Below are 23566 nucleotides of genomic sequence, written 5' to 3'. Positions count from 1 at the left end.
ATTTAGTTAGAGGAGAAATTCAGGTGTTTTATTCACAAGGCTTCTTGCATTGAGTAGCTTGCATTTAAGGCCAGTTGTAGTTGGAATTAAGGTAGTTAGGGGCATGCGTACCTAGTTTTGAGTGATGGTGGGTTGGATGAGGTAGGATTGGATGTGGAGTTGTGGGTTGTGTGACTTACTTTTGATACAATTAGCATGGTAGTCAATGTAGAGATCCTTCTCTCCATTGTATAGACATCTTTTGAGTTCCTTGCAGAGTTCACGGGAACGGATTCTTTGCAGTATGGATAAGTCTGGTCTTGAGGAAAGATTTTTGTGGTTGGGATTGGTTTTTGCAATGGTGCTTATTGTATGAATGAATATGCGTTTGCTGGACTCATTTTTGCAAACAACTCTAGAAAATTTTGGGGCCACTGAGCCATCATTGTATTTGGACTCAGGGCCATCTCTGATTACTTCAATGATATCTTCAGGAGAGATGTTTGTTGTATTTGAGTTGCTTATGATATTACAAACTTTGGTTATGTCATCTGATTCATTGGTGTCTTCAAGACCAAATAAGACAGCATTTGGACGTTTCTGATCACGTTCAATGGTGTCTCTGATTAGTAAGGAGATATCATTTGTAGAATCATTTGTGGAATTATTTGATGGGATAGTAATTATTTGTGGTTGTGGTTTGGTGGTTATTTTTGGTTGTAGTTGTGATTGTAGTTGAGGTAGTAGTTGTGGTAGTGGTTGTTGGGTTGAGATTTGATTTTGAGCTGATAGGTAGTCACTTATCAGTGCTGTATTTTTTTTCCAAGAGAAATTAGGCTTTCTTGTATAATTGTTTCAAAATGTGTTGCTAAGTGCATGAGTGATTCTATGCTCTCAACTCTGTCAGGCAGGGTACTTGGTTTGTTTAGCTTAGGAAAATATGATGGACATAGACAAGGGAAAGTGATGCTTTTAGGAGATCAGCTAGGTCTTTGTTTAAGTGGGCAAGGTGGGCTTGATTGTCACACAGGTAGCATTTGATGTTATTTTCGGTTTAATTGATGTTTTTAAGACATCTGAAGCATGTACAGGAGTCTGGGAGGTCATTGGTAGAGATATTATTTCTTTGTTGTTGTTTGGTAGTGGAGGATTTGGAGTTTCTGGAGTTTCTGGCTGGCATGGTCAATGACAATAGTACACTAAACAATTACAATAACTAATTAATGTGATAAATAGAAAGGTACTTAATGAATGTTGGTAATTAATAAATGTTGATTGATAAGTTAGAGAACAAATCAAAAGTAAGGTTACTTATTACTAAAAATCAATCAATCAACTTATTACTAAGAATCAATCAATCAATCAATAGACTAGATAATAAATGATACAGTATTAAATCTCTCAGTTCAATGAATCAGTAAATTGGTGGTCATTTAACAATTAATTATATGATAAATCAATTATTATAGACAAAGAATTATCTATAAATATTTGGTCCTGAGGTACTGAAATAGTGGAGACAGTATAGTATTGGAGGCTTGTAGTATAAAGTTTCTTTGTTTTTCCTTAAAGCCACGCTTTTTGGTTTTGTTTTGTTTTGGTTTTGTTTTAAAGAGGAAGCATTGCTGTTTGATAGATTTGAATGGAGAAGATTTGAATGAGCTCACCAATCATCTACTTTGGAGTTTGGAAAGGATGAGATTTGGGTGGGGATTTAGTGGAGGTTGTCCAATCGGCTGAGTGGGAATTTTAATTCAGGCTGACTAATCAACCAGGTTGTTTAAATGGAGCCGGGTGATTTATATGGAGACTATAAATTCTCTGTGAGTCTCCTTTGTTCTCCCCAGTTGGTGGCTGTTTAGAATTATTTTTGGTGATTTGATTTAAATGGAGACTGTAGACATCATTCCAGTTCTTCCATCATCGGAATTCACAATCAATCTCAGTTTCAAAAGGCGGTTTTCCTGAATAAAAACCTTCTTCACACCTCTTCTTCTGGTCTAGCCCCCCCGCTTCTCCTTTGATCACTCTTTTCTCAAGCTGCCATTTAACTTCCAGAGTTAGAGGGTAAAAACATAAATTAAGCCGCTGCCACTTAATCTCCACACTCACCCTTTCCGCTCTGGAGTCTTTGCTTTTTAAGTTGTTTCTGACTCAGGTCCACAGTAAAGCTTTGAGCAGTTTACCCGTTCCTTCCTCCCACTGAAAAATGCACCCCCAATCTATAAGGAGCTGGGGGAGACACTCACCCACATTTGGGTAGCTTCTAAGCTTGCAGTTGGCAGTTGCCGTAAACCCACAGCTTGTTTGTTCCCCGTGTCAGCTTCCCTCTCCCAAGATCAGGCAGATTCTTTAGACCATGTAGTTTCTTTTCACTAGGCAGCTTTTTCCTCTCCAGGCAGCTGAAAGGGAAGCTGCTCGAGACAGGATTCCTGGACCCTGACAGGAGCCCCTCACTCCGGATCGGCTGGCTGCCTTTGTCCGAATCCTTACGCTGCTACTTTGTAGATCCCTAGGACCTAATCTATGTGTTTTTGTTGACTCCCTCTTCTTTCTGGTAGTCCCTAAGCTATTGGAACACGGCTATCATATCACTCCTAGTTCTTTTCATTAAACTAGGCATCCCCAATTCCTGCTTCTGGTCCCCCAATCATCCTTGTTGCTCTTCTCTCCACTCTTTTTAGAGTCTCAACAGCTTTTTATATTGTGTCAACCAAAACTGGATGCAATATTCCAAGTGTGATCTTATCAAGACATTATAATCAGTGAGCTTTCCAGGAAAAATTGTCTCTTTTTCATTTTCTCTGTCTGAGGAGAAAAAGAAGAGCTAAACTCCTTCTTCTCCTTCAAATGAAGTCACATAATTCAGGATATGGGAAGAAACCTAACTTGTAATGGACTCCTAATAGTAATGAGTATTTAAACCAGACCTGGGCATTTTATGGCCCCTGGATCACATACAGTCCATTGCTTGTCACCATTTAGCCAGAGGTGGTATTCAGCAGGTTCTAACCAGTTCTGGAGAACCAGTAGCGGAAATTTTGAGTAGTTCAGAGAACCAGCAAATACCACCTCTGACTGGCCCCCACCCCCATCTATTCTCTGCCTCCTGAGTCCCAGCTGTTTAGCTGGGTCTTCTTTTGTTGCCCTGTACAGGAGAACGGAGCTGGAAAGCAGGTTAGTGGGGTGGGGAGGGAATGGGATTTTACAGTATCCTTCCCCTGCCACACCCACCAAGCCACGCCATGCCCACCAAGCCATGCTCACAGAACCGGTAGTAAAAAAATCTGAATCCCACCACTGCATTTGGCCCACATGGGTTGCTTTTATTTTGAAAGTGACTGCTATTTTCCCCCAATGTGTGTGTGTGTGTGTGTGTGTGTGTGCGCGCGCATGCCTACACATCTTCACAGTTCTATTGGTTTGGTTCTCCACAACAGTCCCAGTTTGTCATGTGACCTCTTGGGAAAATGAATAGCTCACCCATGCTCACTCATGCTCTAGGCAGAATAGATGTAGGCTTTTAATTTTGTATTTGCTCAAATTACTTTGGTTTCCTTCAAGCTATCATTTCTCTGGGTTCGTATGATATTGGATGAGCCTATTTATGGCTCTCCTTTTCACACTTCCTCTCCTGAATCCCAGTTTTCTTTAAGCTTAATCTTTATCTTTGCTGTGATATTTCTTTCTGTATTTTAAATGCTGTTTTGAAAAATGTACTTTTTCATATCTGTGTTAGGTTATGTTCTATTTATTTAATTAATGCAGAGGCTGCCTGAGTGCAATTGATTTTGGGCACTTGACATTAAAAAGAAATGGAACAATAAAAATATTAGGAAATGGACAATAGACATCCAGAGAGGCAGATCAGAAAAAAACAAAAAACAGCCTACAGGGGATGAGGCAACTACTCTGCTCCAAGGCCTAAGGGTAAAGCTTAATTTTCAACTTTTGGAAAATTGGTTGTGAGCTGAAATTGGGGATTGTAATCTGGTAGCATGCCTTAGAAGGCCCCAACATCTCCAGAATTATAACCAGATTCAGGCTGAAGATGTCCTTGAATTACCCAGGTAATGAAAGAAGAAGATGTTTTCCTTCTTTTGTCCTTATTTCTGTAAAGATATTTAAGGGCAGAAATTTTAAAAAAATGGTGGCAGCAAATCTCAGTTCTAAGCAATGACTGTGTATCAACCCAGGTTATCCAGGTTGAGTCTGGGAGATCCAGCAGTAAAGCAATCTTTTATACTTTGCTGTTGGCCTTGTTGGATGTGACTAATTGGAACTGAAGACAGAACATCTGGTAAATATCAGCTTGAATATTTAGGTTGCCAAATTTTAACCTAGGAGATTTTTTTGAGTCCTGTGTTTAAGTGATGTACATGAAAAATCGATTGTTATTGTTAATCATTTTGTTTTTAAAATGGGACTCACAGGACAAACAAAAAAAAGGCTTAAGAAGATGAGGCTTTTTAGGAATAAAATATAACATATACAACATTGAGAGTCAAGATAATATGGTAATTTATCAAAGCAATGTTTTCTTATAGCAGCAAGAAAAAAATAATTGGGCTTATATTAATTTTTCCCCAAAGACAGAAAACCATTGCCAGTTCACATGAATCAAAAACATTTCTTTTTGAAATATTCTTCCACCATATTCATTCTAGCTGCTAGTTGGTTTTTTGGGGAGGCTTGTCTTGTTTTTCCATTGGAAAATCAGAAGCTATATCTTGAAGTATTGGTGCTTCCAGAGTAATGAATCAGGTTGTAATATATTAAATTTAGCTAATGAGAAGTTTTTATTGATTTCTTAGTTGTGTTCTCTTTGGTTGATCTTCCAGATAGCCTAGTTTTGAAAGCAATTAAAACTAGAAAATAAAATGTAGTAGTAACTCGCAAAAATATTGTTACATTGGCAGCTTTAGAAGAACAGGGGGAAAAATCTTGTTGTGTAAACTATAGCACAATAGGAAATGTATTAATAAATAAAATAGGAACTTGATGAATATATTGTTTATACTGTATCCCTGGTAGCAGCAACTCAAATCTGAAGATAGGGGAAATATTTCAAACTAGACTGCAATATCTTAAAAACTGTATGTGCAGCATCTGTGTTGAAATGTTGGGTAACTGGGAATTAACAATGTATGGGTTTAAACAGAATTATGGATACCATTTTATCAGGATTGAAAACATTAGAAAGTAATTCCAGACTTGTTTCCATAGTTATAATTACACAGGTTCAGATAAAGAAGGCTATCATTCCTTCTTCCCCCTTTGTTAGAAAACAGTGGCCCTCCCCATTTATTTTCTTGCTAGTCCTATTGGAAAAGCATTGGGTACACTGACGGAAAGAAAAATTAAATCAAACTGGGAGAACCCCTCTATGTAATATAAGGGCAATTCTCCAACAGCTTCTCCCTATGCTTCATCTGACATTTTTTTGGAAGACAGATTGACTTCTAGAGATATTTTTTAGGACAAGTGGGTGAGAAAGTTTAGCACTAGTTTTGGTCAGTTAATTTACTTTAAGATAATGTAAAATGGACAAATAAAACTTTCTGTCTGATATAGTTATTCTCTTTCAATGTAGTACATCTTGACGTCAAATATATCCCCAGATAAACAACAGATAGCATCTGATTTGAAAAAATGGGAAAATCTACAATTGTCATTGATAGGTAGAATATCAACAATCAAGATGAATATTTTACCCAGAATTTTATATTTATTCCAAACCATACCAATCAGGCTTGGTAAAGATTACTTTGAAGAATTAAATAAAATTGTGTTGAAGTTCATATGGCAAGGTAAGAAAGCCAGAATAAAATTAAAACTCCTGCAAGATGCTAGAATTAGAGGAGGTTTTGGCCTCCTGAATTGGGAGTTGTATTACCAAGCTGCAAATTTAATGTGGGTTAAGGATTGGATAACATTAAGAAAGACTAGATTGTTGACTCTAGAGGGGCATGATTTGTTACTGGGATGGCATGCTTTTCTGTGGTATAAGGGAACCAAATCACAGGGCTATTTTAGAAGGCATTATATAAGGGAGTCTTTATGGTTGAATTGGAGAAAATTAAGAGAAAATGTTATTTGAAAATCCCAGTCTGGTTATCAACTATTGAAGCTTTTTCTTATCCTATAATATATGAGAAGGAACAAACAGTTAGATATGGGGAAATATTGGATGAAAAGAGTGAACTTAAAACAATGCAAAAACTAGAAGAACAAGGCATAAAGATGAATTGGTTTTCATATGCGCAAATACATTCAAGGTATCTTATAGATTCTAAAGCGGAGGGATTTTATGATAAATTGACTGATCTAGACAGGATCTTGACAGGTACTGATGAAAAAATGATTAAAAAATTATACACTTATTTGTTGGAAATTTTATTAGAGGAGGAACAAGTTAAAGAAACGATGATTGTTTGGGGGAAGAATTTTGGATATGGGATTGATTTGGAGAATTGGGAAAAATTGTGGTCTCAAAATTATAAAATGACAATGTCAACAGCTTATAAAGAAAACTTGTATAAGATGTTTTACAGGTGGCATTTTCCCCCGACAAGAATTGCAAGAATGTTTAAGAACAAATCTGAAAAATGTTGGAAATGTCATCAGATACCTGGCTCATACTACCATATGTGGTGGACTTGTGAGGACGCTAGAAAATATTGGACTAAAATTCGCATATGGTTGGAAAAATGACAAAGACACATATAGACTTGAAACCAGAGATTTTTTTATTGGGAATCTTACCGGATATATATAATAAAAATTTGAAGTATCTGATTGTAAATATATTAACAGCGGCTAGGATTGTATTTGCTAAGAACTGGAAGAGTGAGAAAATTCCATCAGAAGAAGAAATTATTAAGAAAATATTGGATTGTGCTGAAATGAGCAAATTGACATTTGAAATCAGAGAACAAGAAGATAAACAATTTTATGAAGTTTGGGATCTTTTTTTATCAATGGTTAGATAATAAAACATAATGATAGAATATTCAGATTTAGCATAAAAAAAAATTTTTTTTTCTTAATATTATCTTTATAAAACATTATTAAGGTAGATTTGGTATGATCTTATGATTTATTGCAAAATAAATTAAGCAAACTATAGTTATCTCGTTAAAATATGAATTAACAAAATTATAAATGATTTTTTTTTTTTTTAGTGATGATATTAGGTTATACAATTATTGATTGATAATATGAGCTATTATGTAATATAATTATACTGGTGACTAGGAAATGGATGCACAAAAAAAAGTGGTAAACCAATCGATGCACTGTATGTAAATTTATGAAGAAGGATCTTTTTATGTTTTTTGTGGTATGTTTATGTTTATTTTGTTATGTATGTTTATGTTTATTTTGTTATTAAAAAAAAAAATTAAAAAAAAAACTTTCTGTCTCAGACATACATTGTTCTATGCCAGCACCTTTGTTATTGGTGCCGATTTGATGTGAAGCGGGAACCTAGAAAATCTGCCTTAAACAATTAGGGTTTTCCCACTTAAAATCCTACACCCATGATATGGAGTAGGCTTGGTGAATATGGAATTTTTGTAACTTCTTTTTAATATTTCAGACTCATTTTTATTTAGGTCTGATTTTGTTCATTTCTCTGTTTGCCATAGGGAGGTGGTGACTGTCCAGAGATGAGCATTGGAGCCATCAAAATTGCTCTAGAAATTTCTCTTCCTGGTTCATTCATCTATGTATTTACTGATGCACGGTCCAAAGATTATAAACTGACTCATGAGGTCTTGCAGCTGATTCAGCAGAAGCAGTCCCAGGTACAAATCCTCTTATAATACTGCCTGTTCCAAATCACATTGCAACTGCTCTATAAAATGTGTGTTCTATGCAAAAGGTAGACAGTGCTATTCCATTCAGAAAAGAATTTTAGTATATGAGGATGATTTTTTAACTTGCATGAATATTGTATGAATATTATGTCTGTTTATTATATCTTTATTGCAAACTGTTTAAAGGCAGAATGATTGAAGCGGCATAAATCCATCCATCCATCCATCCATCCATCCATCCATCCATCCACCCATCCATCCATCCATTCAGTGGTGATTTCTGTCTAATATATCTATCCTCAATTGTGAGGTAAATCAATGGTATAGCTAATTCTAATGAATAATAATGAGGCTCAAACAATATTAATTGATGGCTTTCTACCACAACTGATACATCTTTCTATGGTTCCATTCATGAGATTAAGGAAAATATTTTCTTTCCCGCTGTAAAGCTATTGATTTATTACTTCTACTTTATTTATCAAATTTATGTAATGAAAATAACTTTATCTGTGTCAAGAGGGAAAGTAGCCACAGCTTGGAAAATCATAAGACAGGAAGAAGTTAAAATAAAAATTGGATGGGGCAACTTCAAAACAATCCAATGAAGACTAAGCATGCTCAACCATGGGGCATAGGAGAGGATGGAAAATTTGGTATGGCACAGAGTTTAATGGAATATCCTTGGGAAAGACGTGGGTGGATTGGGACATTCCACATTCTACTGTTTTCTTGCAAGTGATTTTTGTATGCATGTTTGTGTATATGTGTGTGTGTGCAGTAATTTCTTGGACTTTCTGGAATGATGAACCAAAAAACTAAATCTTTTGAGCTGTCCTGGTGTTATTGGTCAGAGTTGGAAGTCCAGCTGCAATTCAGATTGCAAAACATAACCTGGATCATGCAGCTAGAGAGGAAAAAAAGCACTAGAAAGCAAGACAACCTAGCTGTGACTTTTTACCTCTTTATCAAATAGACCTTTAGTCACTCAATCCTAACAGTTATTTAGTTAAACTTAGTAAAATAAAAGCAAAAATTTGTCTATGTATAAGTGGCATATAAGTTTAATAAATAAATAAATACATCTAATTAAAATGTATAATTACATAATATTTAACATTAATATTTAACATTTGACATTTTGAATTAATGTGGCCTGCCATTTTTCATTGTTATGAAATGTATGATTAATTGTTTTGAAATTGAAGGTATTTATACTTTTTATTTAAGGTTATAGTGGATAACATTCTGCCAAATGATTTCTGATGATCTGATTTTCTCATCAATTTTCATATGAAGACTATTTAAATAACAATCTTTTTTTTTCTTTAAACCTGTTCAGGTTGTATTTGTTCTAACTGGAGACTGTGATGACAGAGCACATATTGGTTACAAAGTCTATGAAGAGATTGCTTCAACAAGTTCCGGTCAAGTTTTTCACCTGGATAAAAAGCAAGTTAATGAGGTATGATGGGAGCATGTCTTGATGATAATCTAATTGTGTTTTTAAAAATGGAATATGGGGTAAATATTTGTTTCCTGAATTTTGTGTCTATAGGTAAGAGACAGAGAAAAGGGAGGGAGGGAGGGAGGGAGGGAGGGAGGGGGAGAGAGAGAGAGAGAGAGAGAGAGAGAGAGAGAATTTGTGAATTAATTAGGCTTGAATATAAAACTAAATAAACCCAGGATGTTATATTTATTTATTTAACTGTAAATCTGTTCTATTCTGTTTCTGCATGTATATGAAAATCTGGAAGGGCAAATAACAATTTTAAATACACTTTTTAAAATAGAAATAACAATTTTAAATACACTTTTTAAAATGTATATTTTAAAAGCATACTTGATATGTTTGAGTGTTCTTTCAAAATGTTCAAAGCTGTGCAAATTCAAGAGAATAATTCCCTTTTCATTTGCATATGGATTTGGGAGGTGCAAATCAAAACAGCTTGCTGTAGAATTCACCAAAATTAAATCATCGAGTTCTTTTTAGAGAATTACTCAAGGCCTCTTCATAATGGAAAATAAATTTGAATTTAAGTGTTTCTGTCTTTTTAAAAAACCCTAATTGCTGGAGAATACATTTTTTTTCCATGAGAGGGTAAAGCTTGCTTCTGTGGCAGGAACATGGCAGATGCAAACAGTACTTACATACATTTCTGTATGGGGTAGGTTCAGTGATGGGATTCAAATTCTTTTACTACCAGTTCTGTGGGCGTGGCTTGGTGGGCGTGGCAGGGGAAGGATACTGTAAAATCTCCATTCCCTCCCCAACCCACTAACCTGCTTTCCAGCTCCGTTCTCTTGTGCAGGGCAACAAAACAAGACCCAGCCAATCAGCTGGGACTCAGGAGGCAGAGAATAGATGGGGGTGGTGCCTGTCAGAGGTGGTATTTGCTGGTTCTCTGAACTACTCAAAAATTCTGCTTCCGGTTCTCCAGAATTGGTCAGAACCTGTGGAATACCACTTCTGGGTAGGTAGTGGTTAGATATAGGACTATACAAAGGGAGATCTAGGTTCAAGTCCAGCTATAGCCATGACAACTAATTGGGTGACTTTGGGCCAATGACACTTTCTTGACCTAATTTATTTACCTTCAAGGTTATTATGGGAGAAAACAGAAAGGTATGCTGTATGTGCCACTTTGAGTTTTTGAATACAAAGTGGGATATAAATTGAATAAATACATAAATAAATTTAACTATCGGTGCAGCAATTAACAAATTCTACTTTTTGTTTTTGTGGTTTTTTTTACCTTTTCTTTGATATCTGTCTTTTTCTTTTCTTTTATATTCATTTGTATCAGTTTTTATGTTCTTGTTTAAACATTTTAATAAAAAATATATACCAACAATATTGTGATTGTGTCTTGACTTTATTTTATTCAGAATGCCAGATTCTTTTTCAGAACAGCAATCTTTTTCAAGAAGATATATTTAGACTTATTTATAAGGAGAAGTCTTTTGTTTAATAGTCTTATAAAAACAACATTATTAAGTATATAATATTTTGGAAAAAGAGAAATAGAATATATGATTACACTAATAAATTCTTAATGGAAACTCATAATAGCATGTTCTTTGTTTATAGCAGATGAATAAAAACAGTTCTATTTCCCGTTCTTGTATCTCACTTTTCTTATTTTCAACAAAAGTCAGTTTGCTTGCTCTCTCCATCTATAGAGCTGATTTTTAAAATAATTTATATTGGCTTTAATATAAAAAATAAGGAGAAAAAAGTATACAACAAGGTGAATAACAACAACAACAATAACATGATAGTGGACGTGGTAGTTTCTGGAGACAGCAGAACAGAACAGAAATGGGGCAGCATAACAAAATACAAAGACTTGCAAATAGAATGATTTTGGCAAAATGAAACAGTACATTAGTGATAGGTTTCTTGGCCACAATCCCGAAACATCTGGATCATCACTTGAACACCATCAGCACTGACAAAATCACCGCCAGTCATTTGTAAAAGGAAGTTTTATTTGGAACAGCTCACATCCAGTGACAATACCTTAATGCTATCAAAGAGCAGCATCTACTGACTTCAAGACCTTAAAAGGACTCAGTACGTGGACAAAAATGCCAAAAATCTCATCGAAATACTTGGTTGACTATACAAGAGCCAGATCTGAAGAGCTTTCCAGAATCCCAGGAGAATGGGTGTCACCACTTTTGAATAGGCTGACCACCACTTTCTTCAAGGCCAGTGGGACTAACCCTTCTTTCAAAGAAGATAATACAATACCAATGCATGAACCTACAGTATCTCTTGATCATCTCTTGGGCTTCCTTAACAATCCAAGAAGGACCATGATCTAATAGATAGGTGGACAAACTAACAGATTGGATGACCTTGTCCACTTCTTTGGGCATCATAAAATTGAACTCAATCCAGATAACCACATAAGACTATGCCTCAGGCAATTCACTTATAGTTGCCAAGTGAAGTACTGTATATTCTCAGATATATAGAAAACCATTTTTAAACGTTTTAGCCCTGAGCACAAGTAATAATATTGGCAGTCTCTTATATTGGTAGAGAGCCAACTCATAAGCAGAGACACAACAACAACCCAACAGGGTAATATTGGAATGGCATTGTTTTTCCATTATAACAGAACAGTATTTTTTGCTTACATCCCAGGCTTGGCTTATTTTATTCTGGCATGCAAGTTTCATGTTATGATTATACAGGAACAGTTTTTTTCACATGCTTTCAGTACATGGATTTGAGTTAGCCCAACTCTTTGGCTTTGATATAGTTGACTTTTTCCAGCCCCAAAAGCAGGTCACAAAAGAAAATATTGACAACATCTGGATTCATCTTGGGAGTTAATTTTATTTTAATTTATGCCAGTTTCCACTCGAGACCCTGAGGCTGTCAACCATTAGTCACTGCACCCCGTGTAGTCCATGACAAAGCTATTTAGCCTAAGGCCCTGACTTCCTGCGTGGAAAGAAGCCAAACCTAATGCAAAATTAGAAATGGCATTTTTTGAAGAATAAACATTTTATGGTATATATTTTCCTGGAATAGAGTATTTTTTTTCAGAATTATCCAATGAGAAGAAATACAGATAAAGTCAGAAATAGTATAGGTAGTGTAGGGAGCACAGAAGCACTGGAAACAGATGAGAATTAAATATTTTGAAAAGCAGCAAATCTTTAAAGTTTTAAAATATGCAGATATACAGAAGTGACTTTGTTCAACAATGGTGAATGGTATTAATCAGTCTATAGTTGTTAAAAATATTCTCTTAAGTAGAATCAAAACCAATGTCCTTATTTACTCTCAAATAAAGACTATGCCTCAGGCAATTCACGTATACTTGCCTAGTGAAGCATATTCTCAGATATATAGAAAACCATTTTTAAATATTTTAGCCTTGAGCACACAAAAGTCTCAAACTTTTTATTAATTTTTATTAGATTGTTTCATGTGGAGCTTCCCTTTAAAACTGTAGGTAGCAGAATAACAATGATTTGGCTATCCATAAGTTTAATAGGCAATAGCCTATTTCCTCTGCATTCTCAATCTTTCCTAACGATGTAGTGTGATAACATATGAAACAATGGTATGTGTGAGCTGATAATTTTGGATTCTGATTTTCTAACAATTAAGATAATTCCAAGGTGGATAATTCTGTTGTGTCTATTCATTATGAATAATTGAGCAACCCAGTTATGTTCAATCTCAAGGAAGGAATGAAAAATAAAACGAGAAATAAAGAAAAAAAAAGAGATTGATCAGAATGTGGCAAGATCAGACCAAAGATTCAGAGATGAACCTTCTCAATGGATGCATATTGAAGAATCTTGGGAGTATTTTTAGATTAAAGTTATGTTGTATTTTTAGATTAAAGTTGATGTGTACAAATATTTCTTTTAAAGCACAGCATAATTTTTAGGAGTCTAATTTGGAAATGATTGAATGAGTTCTATGGATTTGCTTATTCTGAACAATTGCATTTGCAACTAAGCAAAGTTTCACTACAGATTTGGATTTCGTATGGTCAAATATTTACCAAAACATAGTAAAAATGTGTTAAAAGATACAATAATTTTGTATCTCTTTCGAGGACTTTCAGGTTCCACATTGGTATAGACAGCCATTTTGCAAGCACTCATGATTGAATTTGCAGAATCAAAAAGGCACATGTTTTTAATTTGGATAATTTGAATCATCTGCCATAACTGTAAACATTCTCCTGTGTATACAATGTTCCATCAGTGGTATTCTTCAAAAAATATGTAAATATATTTTTTCCAAAGTGTTTGGAATCTTAGTCTGTGTAGTCAGAGCTTTGACAGTGTTATTGTTCCATGCATGCATTCTAGGACAGGTTGATTGGGACATTGTGCATACCCATTGGCTTTTCTGGTTATAGAGCAGTATATATCACCATATATACAGTATTCTGTATCAGTATATTTGAAAGTGTAATGTCTCTAACAACAAATTGTTGTTAAATAAATTTCAACCAGGAATGTACATAGCTTTCCTTTTAAAAGGAAGCATATCAATATGCATAAGTGGGGAATTATAAATATATTTGGAATATTATCAAAAGACATAATGAGCACTCTGTAATTTCACAACATATGGACAGACTTAACCATAATTTCAACTGGGAAACTGTGACCATCCTAGACTAAGCCAAATCCAAAATCACTAGAGAATTTCTAGAAGCCTGGCACTCTGACAAATTAGCCATCAGTAGACCCATAGACACAAACAATATCTATATACTATGCAAAAGAGATCATCAATGAGCCAAAAGGGGAACAAAAAGACCAAAGCACACACACACACACACACACACATCCCACACACCCCCATCAGCAATCAGCACCCAGATGAGCATAGATTACCTCCAAGATTAACATCAGGCTAACAATCAAGAAGTAAACAATACCCTAATCAAGGAACTGCCAAACAAGCTGACAGTAAAACAACCCAATCAAAGAATGTCCAAGATCCTGCCCTATCAACAACGACAGGGCAAGCCACTAGAATAAACTGAGAGCAAACCACACTCCTTACTACCTAGCACTCATATTATTTAGTTTACAAGAAAACAAGGAAGCTCAGAGAGCACCAAGGACACCTCATATTATCTGGAAGCTGCTTGATTGAGTGTATTTGGTTTCTTCTGCAAGTTTGAGAAATTAAAGAAATCTGAATTTCTAATGTTAAGTATAAATCAGGATCTGTGGCTTATTTCTTACCTTACAAGTAGCACTCATTACCACTATAAAAATTGAATTAGTGAGGTAGGAATTTCTGATTCCTCAAAAAGACATTTTGTAAAGAAGGGATAGATAGCAGAAATCTCCAAGACCAGGCAAGGAGCAGCCATGTGGCAATTCCTTCAAAGGTGGGAAAAAAGAGAATCATGATTTAAATTTTGGAAATAACACATGTAGAGAGTCCTGAGTTTTGTTAGCACAAAACGTCTTATATACATCTGTTTTCTGTTTTCCTAGCTCTCAGCACTAAGTATATGTTCATGAATCTGCTTCAGGGTCTTGAGGAATGTAGAGTCTAACTCCTGCAACTGGTAGAAAAGCTTAGGGAAAGGAAGTTAAGAGGTAATGTTTATGGCCCTGATATAGCCTCTTGTTGGAAATTAGATTATTGGTATTGCTCTCTAGAAGTATATCAAGATGATACATTTCTGGAAGGTTTTTAATGGTGGATGAGGATGCTATCTGTATCCTAAGCATACACTCTCATTTGAGATATGCTAATATTGATAATTTTAATTTTAATGCAATTGAATCTAATATTTGGGTTACTGTAGATAAGAAGCCAGACCTTTAAATAAAATGCCATTGAGAGATCCATTGAAATAGATACCATCTATTACCCAGTCAATCTAGTACCCAGTCCAAAAAAAATACACAAAGAGAACCAATAAAAATGGAGCTAAAAGCATACTGAAGAACCATTTTATCAATCACTTCAAAGGAAACATCCAATCATAACCAACCCTACCTGAATTCAAACCAGATGCAGATCAGAAATATCACAAGGGAGCCCTCCCTTCTGAGCTGTTATACTTAAGAAGCCTTGCAAAGACATGGGGTGAAATGTCCACGGAAAACCTGAAAAATACCTCAGTTTTAATCCCATGAAGCTTGGAATACCTGACCACAAAAATTGTACAACAAACCTGGCTTATCTCTATTCCAAAAAATTCATTAAGCTCCATGTTACTGATCCCTGTAATAGAGTAATAATCTCAAACCTGGATCTTTTTAGATTAGTCAAGAATAGATGGGAGTTTTGTTTAGGTCCTGCAATTAATCTTTCTCAGCTGAGATTTGAATATAAGGCAGCTGATTCTGTCAAACTCTTTCCTCCAGAAAAAACAAACTGTATTCACTCATGTAAAAATATTCCCATCTTTCAGATGTAGCCAGATCAATTTCTTAAACCCAATTTCATATACTTCCCCCCTTACCTCATTTTGACAATTTGGAAAATATATTAGCCTTCTGGTTTTCTTTCGGACATCTTATCCTCCAAATGCATTAGGGTTTAAGGCTATGCTTGATTTTGTTGATTTTGGATTTGTAGTGGTGCTAGATTTTGAAAGGCTGTTTAATCTGGCAAAGTTCAGGAACTGTGAAAATAAATAGCAGAGGAACCTCAGGGATATTGTGTATAGTGTAACTCAGTGGCAGGGAGCATGTCTTGATATGAAAAGTCCCAATTCAATTCTTAGATTGCTATTTTTTTAAAAAAAAAAAACCAAAACACTATGTTTGCAAAATACCAGGTGGTTTCTACTTAAACTATATGTGACAGATATCTATGAAAGGAATGTCCTATTGAGTGTGTGTGTGTGAGAGAGAGAGTGTGGGGGGGAGGGAGGGAGAGAAAGAGAAAATGAGAATTTGTGAATTAATTAGGCTTGGATATAAAAGAAAAAATATAATTATATAGATTGGTATTTATTTAGTTATATTTTATATCTTGAAGTTCTAAAGCCTGGAACTTTGGAGACTATTGTCAGTCAAAAGCAGAAAGTTGTGAGATAGGGGTTTTTTTTTTAACTCAACACAAAAGAGTGCAAAAGAATTCCTGAATCTGGTTTACTATTTTAAAAATGTAGCATATATTGGTTATACTACATAAATATTCACAAGCACACCAAAGCAATGATTTCAGATGACAGGCTTTGTCTTATTCTGTTGCTGAGAGATAGGAGTATTCGAATGGGAGGGAAGAAGTACGACGGAGAAGAATCATATCAAAATGGGATATTTAATCTCTTAACTTTGCTAAAAAGTGAATGTTAGGTTTACTCCAAGCACTTCTAAATGCTTTTTGTTTACAGAGTGAGTGGAGAAGATTCTCTCTTTTTTTTTTAATAAAAATTTTATTTGGGTTTTCACAAAACATAATACAAGTAAAATTTCTTTTTCTGAAAATAGCATGGTCCCAGGTTATCACTTCTCCATACAGACACAAATTCAATTTCATATTCATCTTTTGTTCTATTCCATATCTTATTACTATTTTAACATTTTCTCAATAATTTTTCCCTTCCCTTAGTTTTCTCAATCTTACTTTTAATTGTCTCATTCCTTTCTAAATTCAATTATATATATTTTTCAATACCTTTCTAGTCATTATATTTATACTTTTGTCTGTCCTGTTTCATTTTCATATTTTCTTTTCTCTTTAAACAAAATTTTTCCCTGTAGTTACTAATTGGAGTATGACACCTTTGTATCTTTTAAGTTTTATCCATTCAACTCTTATTTAAACTTCAATTTATGCCTTTACAATTATAACATTCAATATAACACATAACTCCAGAATTCTGCTTGGTACATTCTTAAAATACGCACTAAGTTCTTAAAGAGAATGTATGTATGTATGTATATGTATATGTATTTGTTTTCTTAAGTTTTCGCGGGTACTTACATGTATGGCATTCAGCTTTGTTTGGGTATTTTCCCACGTCATTGTAGTTGTGCTTTTAAAGTTGTAGCAACGTTTCGGCAGAGTCTCATCTGCCATCTATACAGAAGCCTGATGATGGCAGATGAGACTCTGCCAAAACGTTGCTACAACTTTAAAAGCACAACTACAATGACGTGGGAAAATACCCAAACAAAGCTGAATGCCATACATGTATATGTATATGTATATGTGTTATGTCTCCTCTTGGAAATTCAAACAAACAAACATAAAGCAGCCGTTTCACAATCAAATCAAACTGAAGGAAATAACAAGATAACGACTGGCAGAAACTGTTAGGACTCCCCTTCGAAATTCAAACAAACAGAGAGCTCTTTGCTGTAACGTCCTCATTCAAAATAGTCATTTTGTTCCTGGCGAAATGCACCAGCTCAGCTGTGTCCTTTTATACCCATTAAGGCAACGTGCTAATTAACTGGCTTGCCCTTCAGATTAACGTTTCCTGGTTCTGATGTATATATATACACACACACAATTGTTAGTGTTTGGGGATAAACCCCCTAGCAGAGTGTGCAGCAGCAGTCAAGCCAGGCAGCCAAATGAGAGAGAGGCTGGGCCCTAGAGTATACACACACTTGAGACAAAAACACTGTGGTTGTAAATAGATATTTAATTCACACAGAGATTAAGAATAGTCATTCAGTCCATATGTCAGTATCCAGTTTATCTATCCAGTTATCAAGTCCATTAAACAGTAAATACAATGTCTTTATCTGCTTGTTAATCTTCTTCTTAAGATACCTTTCTCTCAAGTACTATGCTGAATCCTCAGCTCACCAGTAAACAGTCCTTGTGTTCAGTTGAATTTGGTATCTGGCACAGTAGCCTCCAAGGTAAGCAGATAGACGTTCCAATACACAGCAGACAGCAGACCAGGAACAGTAACCAGGTGCATCCAGAAGCCGGACTCAGACAGTTGCATCCAGAAGCCGGGGCTATTACGTTTCCCTCCTACCTATATGGCTGCCTGCAACCGCACCCACAATGACATTGCAGTTTCTTGTGCTTAAAGCTACATAGCACTTAATCCTAGGTTCATATATTTATTCACCCAAACCAGTTGGAGTATTCATATACCCAACATTCTCCCCTTTTGGGTGACATAAATATATAACCTTTACATTCTAAACCCATATTTTTGACAACTCTGTAGATGCTTAATGGCACCTTGGGCTTTAGTAAAATGATCAGCTACATTGTCCTCCGACATACAGTATTCCAGCTGTATCAATTTACTCTGTACAGACTCTCTTACATTAAGATACCTCAAATCTGTATGTTTACTTCTTGTTTTAACTGCAATATTACTTGTGGCCATTTTAATTGCTGCCTGATTATCTTCATGTACTACTATAGGGTAATGTACAGTTATACCCATATCCTTCAACATTTGTATGTACATAATTAACTCAGTACACAATAAAGATAAACAGGAGAATTCTGCCTCCATAGTAGACAAACTTATATGCTGTTGTCTAATTGACTTCCAGCCAATTAATGTCTTACCCAGCATTATGGCTGTTCCTGAAGTCGACTTTCTTGTGTTTCTTTCTGATGCAAAACTAGCATCTGCATAAGCACTCAATATGAGATCACCTTCTGGTTCTAAATACAGTGCATGGTGTAATGTACCTTTAAGATACCTTAAGATTCTTTTCAATGCTATCCAGTGACATTGAAGCGGGTCATTATTGTACCGAGCCAGCTGATTAATACTAAAAGCAATATCTGGCCTTGACCAATTGCTAATATATGATAAGCTACCAATCAAGGATTGACACAGTTCCTTATCACATTTGGGACTTTGTGTATCCATTTTGCAAATATCCTGACTCAATGGAGTCTTTGCAGGCTTACAAAGTTCCATCTTATAATCCAATAGCAATTTAGATATCTTATCTTCTTGAGATATCTTAAAACCTTTCTGTGTTCTCAGTATATTCAATCCTAGATATCTCTTTATCTCTCCTAATTGCTTGATTTTTACTTTCTTGGCTAATGATGCAATTATTTCATTTGCTTCATCATTAGTCTTAGTTATCAGAGCAATATCATCAGTAAACAACAATAATAATGATATCTTCCCATTCTTTTCTCTCTTAAATAGACATGGGTCAGCCAAACCAGCTTTAAATCCTATATTGCACAGTTCCTTCACAATATACTGGTTCCATTCATAGCCCGATTGTTTAAGACCATAGAGGCTCTTCTTTAATAACCAACAATCATTATCATTATTATTGTCTCCTTTAACTCCATTAGGCCTTTTCATATACACAGTATGTCTTAGTGGAGCATGCAAATAAGCAGTTTCCACATCTAAATGGTTAACTATATATTGCTTGCTTGCTGCCCACACTAATGTTGCCCTTAAAGTTGCTGCTTTCAGACTAGGTGCAAATACTTCATCATAGTCTTTTGCACTTTGTCTAAAGCCTTGGGCTACTAACCTTGCCTTATGGATTGTGTTTCCATCCTTATCTGTTTTTATTTTAAAAATCCATTTGCAGCCAATGGGTTTTATATCTACAGGTAATCTCACATTTTCATATACCTTCATATCCTTCAAGGATTTCAATTCCTTATTCATTGCTGCATACCAATTTTCTTTCTCTTTAGAAGGATATCTTTTTATCTCATCCACAGTAGATGGCACTCTATTTACCTGGCACACTGTGTTAGCCTGGTATCTATCAGGCGGTCTAGAAATACGTGTAGTCCTTCTGGGAATTACAGGGCTTGGTTGAGTTACTACCTGGTCCTTTTCCTCATCTTGCTCAGTTATTTCTTCCTTTTCTTCTTCTATGGGCACAATCTCTTCCTGTACTTCTCTCTTTACTTTATTTTTAAAGTTACAGGGATACTCAATGGGATTTCTGTATGATTCAATAATCACCTCGTTATTGCTATCCTGCTCTAACTTATCCCATCCTACGTGCTCTAGAAATTGGGCATTGGCACTACATAACACCTTAGATGTGCCTTTTTCCCAAAATCTATATGCCCTATGGTTAGCTTGATAACCAACGAAGAATAATTGTTTAGCTCTATGTTGCCCCTTACGCCTGAGTTGTGTAGGGATATGCACCCATGCTGGTGCACCAAATGTGTGCAGGTAACTCAAATCAGGCTTCCTGCCATGCCACATGGTGAATGGTATTTCACCAGTGGTTGAGTTAACCACATTATTTAATAAATGATTAGCACACATTGTGGCCTCCCCCCACAAAGAATCAGGTAACCCAGAATCAGTTAACATAGTACAGGTCATCGCCTGCAGTGTTTGGCCTCGCCTTTCAATAAATGCATTGTGCTGAGGTCTGTATGGTGCAGATGTCTTATGAGCTATTCCAGCTGCCTTTAACCTATTCTGGAATTTGCTATTAACAAATTCCGTGCCATTATCTGTCACCAAGGTTATCAGTTGCCGTTTGCTTTTTCTTTCTGCAAACTTTAACCAGTTGAAGAAATGTTGATATGTTTCAGTTTTGCTTTTCATTAGGTAGCAAAACCCATATCTAGAGTAATGGTCCATAATGCTCAGTATATATCGAGCACCCCCCATACTGGGTTTCTTTGGACCTATAATGTCTGCAAATACAACTTCTAAAGGTTCTTTAGTTTTAAAACCATTTAGCCTATTTGCAGGCAATATTTTACTCTTATCTTCACAACAGACATTACAACGCAAATACTTATCACAGGGCTTTAACCTTATCCCTTCAGATAACTCTACTGTGCGTTTTAGCATTTTAAAATTTACATGCCCCAAACGCCTATGCAATAAATGGATACATTCATCATGAGGCTTGTCATTATTAAATACAGTCTGTGCCTCCCCTTTCTTACCATCATGTAAGACACATAATGCTCCATTTAAAGCTGCAGTTACCTTTTTGCCATCTCTTTCCAGTATGCACTTATTATTTTTCATATCACAATTGCCAAACATGGCCAGTTCAAAGGATTTCTTTGGCTTCTTTACATTCTGGCTTTTTCCTTTTCTGCAGAATCTTGCCAAATGTCCTCTGCCTCCACAATTAAAACACTTTTTAATTGTGTATGCCGTTGAAGATAACTTCTCTTCTTCCGGGTGCTTTCCTTTACACAGCTGGTTTCTCTCAGGCTTTGAAGATAATTTCTCTTCCTTATTCTTATCTTCCCTCAGCTGTTCACGTTCGCTCCTTCTCCTGGCTTCCTCTAATAGCCTGCCAGTTATCTCAGTTACTGATAAACTGTCTTTTGGCAATACCTCTAATGCAGTCACAAAATCATCATAGCTTCGATCCAGAGAAGACAATATGATGTATACTTGTTGCAACTCATTAAATACAAGCTCTTTTTCTTGCAGTTCTTGAAAAATGCTTTTCATACAGTTTAAATGAGTCAACATGTCTCCATTTATCTCAAGATGTGTTCTAAACAGCTTCCGTGTAAGATTAATATGAGCTCCTACACTGTCTCGAACATAAATCCTTTTAAGACTATCCCAGCAGTCTGCAGCATTTTCCACTCCACGGATATGAATGAGTTGCTGGTCAGACAGGGTGAGACCTATGATGCACAAAGCCTGCTCATTTTTTCTTTCATAGTCCTGTATCAGTTTATAATCCTCTTCATCGTTGGGATTTAAGTTAGATACATCTGGTGGGTTTGTAATTATGTCCCACAAACCTTCTCTTCGTAGCAGTAAACTACAGTTCATTGACCATGAAACATAGTTTGTTCCATCTAGTCTGGATATCATGGACAGACTTGGCAAATTTACTTGTGCCATTGCTCTGCAGAAAAATAACTATTCAACAAACAGTTTGTCTTTACAGTAATGTGTAACTCTTGACCAAACTCTCACTGGTATATCCTGGTTAGCTAGACTGTGCACACTGCTGGGCCCATAACCAATGTTAGTGTTTGGGGATAAACCCCCAAGCAGAGTGTGCAGCAGCAGTCAAGCCAGGCAGCCAAATGAGAGAGAGGCTGGGCCCTAGAGTATACACACACTTGAGACAAAAACACTGTTTGTGGTTGTAAATAGATATTTAATTCACACAGAGATTAAGAATAGTCATTCAGTCCATATGTCAGTATCCAGTTTATCTATCCAGTTATCAAGTCCATTAAACAGTAAATACAATGTCTTTATCTGCTTGTTAATCTTCTTCTTAAGATACCTTTCTCTCAAGTACTATGCTGAATCCTCAGCTCACCAGTAAACAGTCCTTGTGTTCAGTTGAATTTGGTATCTGGCACAGTAGCCTCCAAGGTAAGCAGATAGACGTTCCAATACACAGCAGACAGCAGACCAGGAACAGTAACCAGGTGCATCCAGAAGCCGGACTCAGACAGTTGCATCCAGAAGCCGGGGCTATTACGTTTCCCTCCTACCTATATGGCTGCCTACAACCGCACCCACAATGACATTGCAGTTTCTTGTGCTTAAAGCTACATAGCACTTAATCCTAGGTTCATATATTTATTCACCCAAACCAGTTGGAGTATTCATATACCCAACAACAATAATAAATAAAATACTTATTCTATTCCAATTCAGCTCTATCATTAATGCTAGTTATAATCTTTGACATCTTTAACATTTCTTTTCAATAGGGTATCATACTTCTAGGAACACTTATAATATTTCCATAATTTTTTCATGTTTCTTTCATATTCCTCTTCACTTAAATTTTTATAACACATTTATACTAATTAAAATGTTCCCCTTCTTTCCTAATTTCATTCTCTCATTCTCTTTATTTCATTTATTTATTAAACATTCCATTCCATTACAATGAGTATTTTATCTATCATTTTAATCACACTTGTTTCATATTTTCAAAGTTCATTTCTATATCTAATATAACAATACTATCTTATGTACCCCTGCAGAATCCCCCTTTCAATTAAGTTTTCACCAATTATTTCTGTGTCTTCTAAATAGGCTCTTAATCCTTGTACGTTTTCTGTGTTTCTCTATGTCCTGTTTCTGTCCTTTATAATTTCTTTTCCTTTCCCTCTTCCCCCTCTTCTTTTCCCTTCTCTTTTTGATCCCTTCTCTCTCTAATTCTGATTCTCTCTTCTGTAATCCTCTCTTCTGTTTCTTCCTAATGTTGTAATTACTTTTCAAACTATTCTTTTTTGGGGTTGTTTTTTCAGATCTTAAATTTTCCACTCTCTTTCCCCCCTTTTCTTTCTTTTCCCCATATAGAAATACTTGGTCATTGAAGATGGCTTATTCTTTGTCCTGCCCTTCTTGTTCTAC

The 23566-nt window shown here is 35.6% G+C and overlaps 1 protein-coding gene and 1 long non-coding RNA gene across 3 annotated transcripts in view; one reads left to right on the top strand and one right to left on the bottom strand.

Moving 5' to 3' along the window:
- LOC148126217 (uncharacterized) overlaps nt 1-2310 on the bottom strand; it is a 37295-nt gene extending 34985 nt beyond the window's left edge. The window contains exon 1 of the long non-coding RNA XR_015742995.1: nt 2229-2310. This is a non-coding gene — a long non-coding RNA (uncharacterized LOC148126217). The remainder of the gene's footprint in view (nt 1-2228) is intronic.
- Nucleotides 1-23566, top strand: part of HMCN1 (hemicentin 1) — a 253333-nt gene that overhangs the window by 40449 nt on the left and 189318 nt on the right. For both annotated transcript variants that reach the window (XM_087930424.1, XM_026703203.2), the window contains exons 3-4: nt 7629-7787; nt 9142-9264. In XM_087930424.1, the coding sequence (XP_087786550.1) occupies nt 7629-7787; nt 9142-9264 (282 nt within the window). The remainder of the gene's footprint in view (nt 1-7628; nt 7788-9141; nt 9265-23566) is intronic.

The sequence above is a fragment of the Pseudonaja textilis genome, chromosome 3 (genome assembly GCF_049901715.1).
Source record: "Pseudonaja textilis isolate UNSWEBS1 chromosome 3, rPseTex1.2, whole genome shotgun sequence".
NCBI classification, from domain to species: domain Eukaryota; kingdom Metazoa; phylum Chordata; class Lepidosauria; order Squamata; family Elapidae; genus Pseudonaja; species Pseudonaja textilis.
The sequence above is the reverse complement of the archived record's forward strand: the minus strand, read 5'-3'. Positions and strand labels throughout refer to the sequence as shown.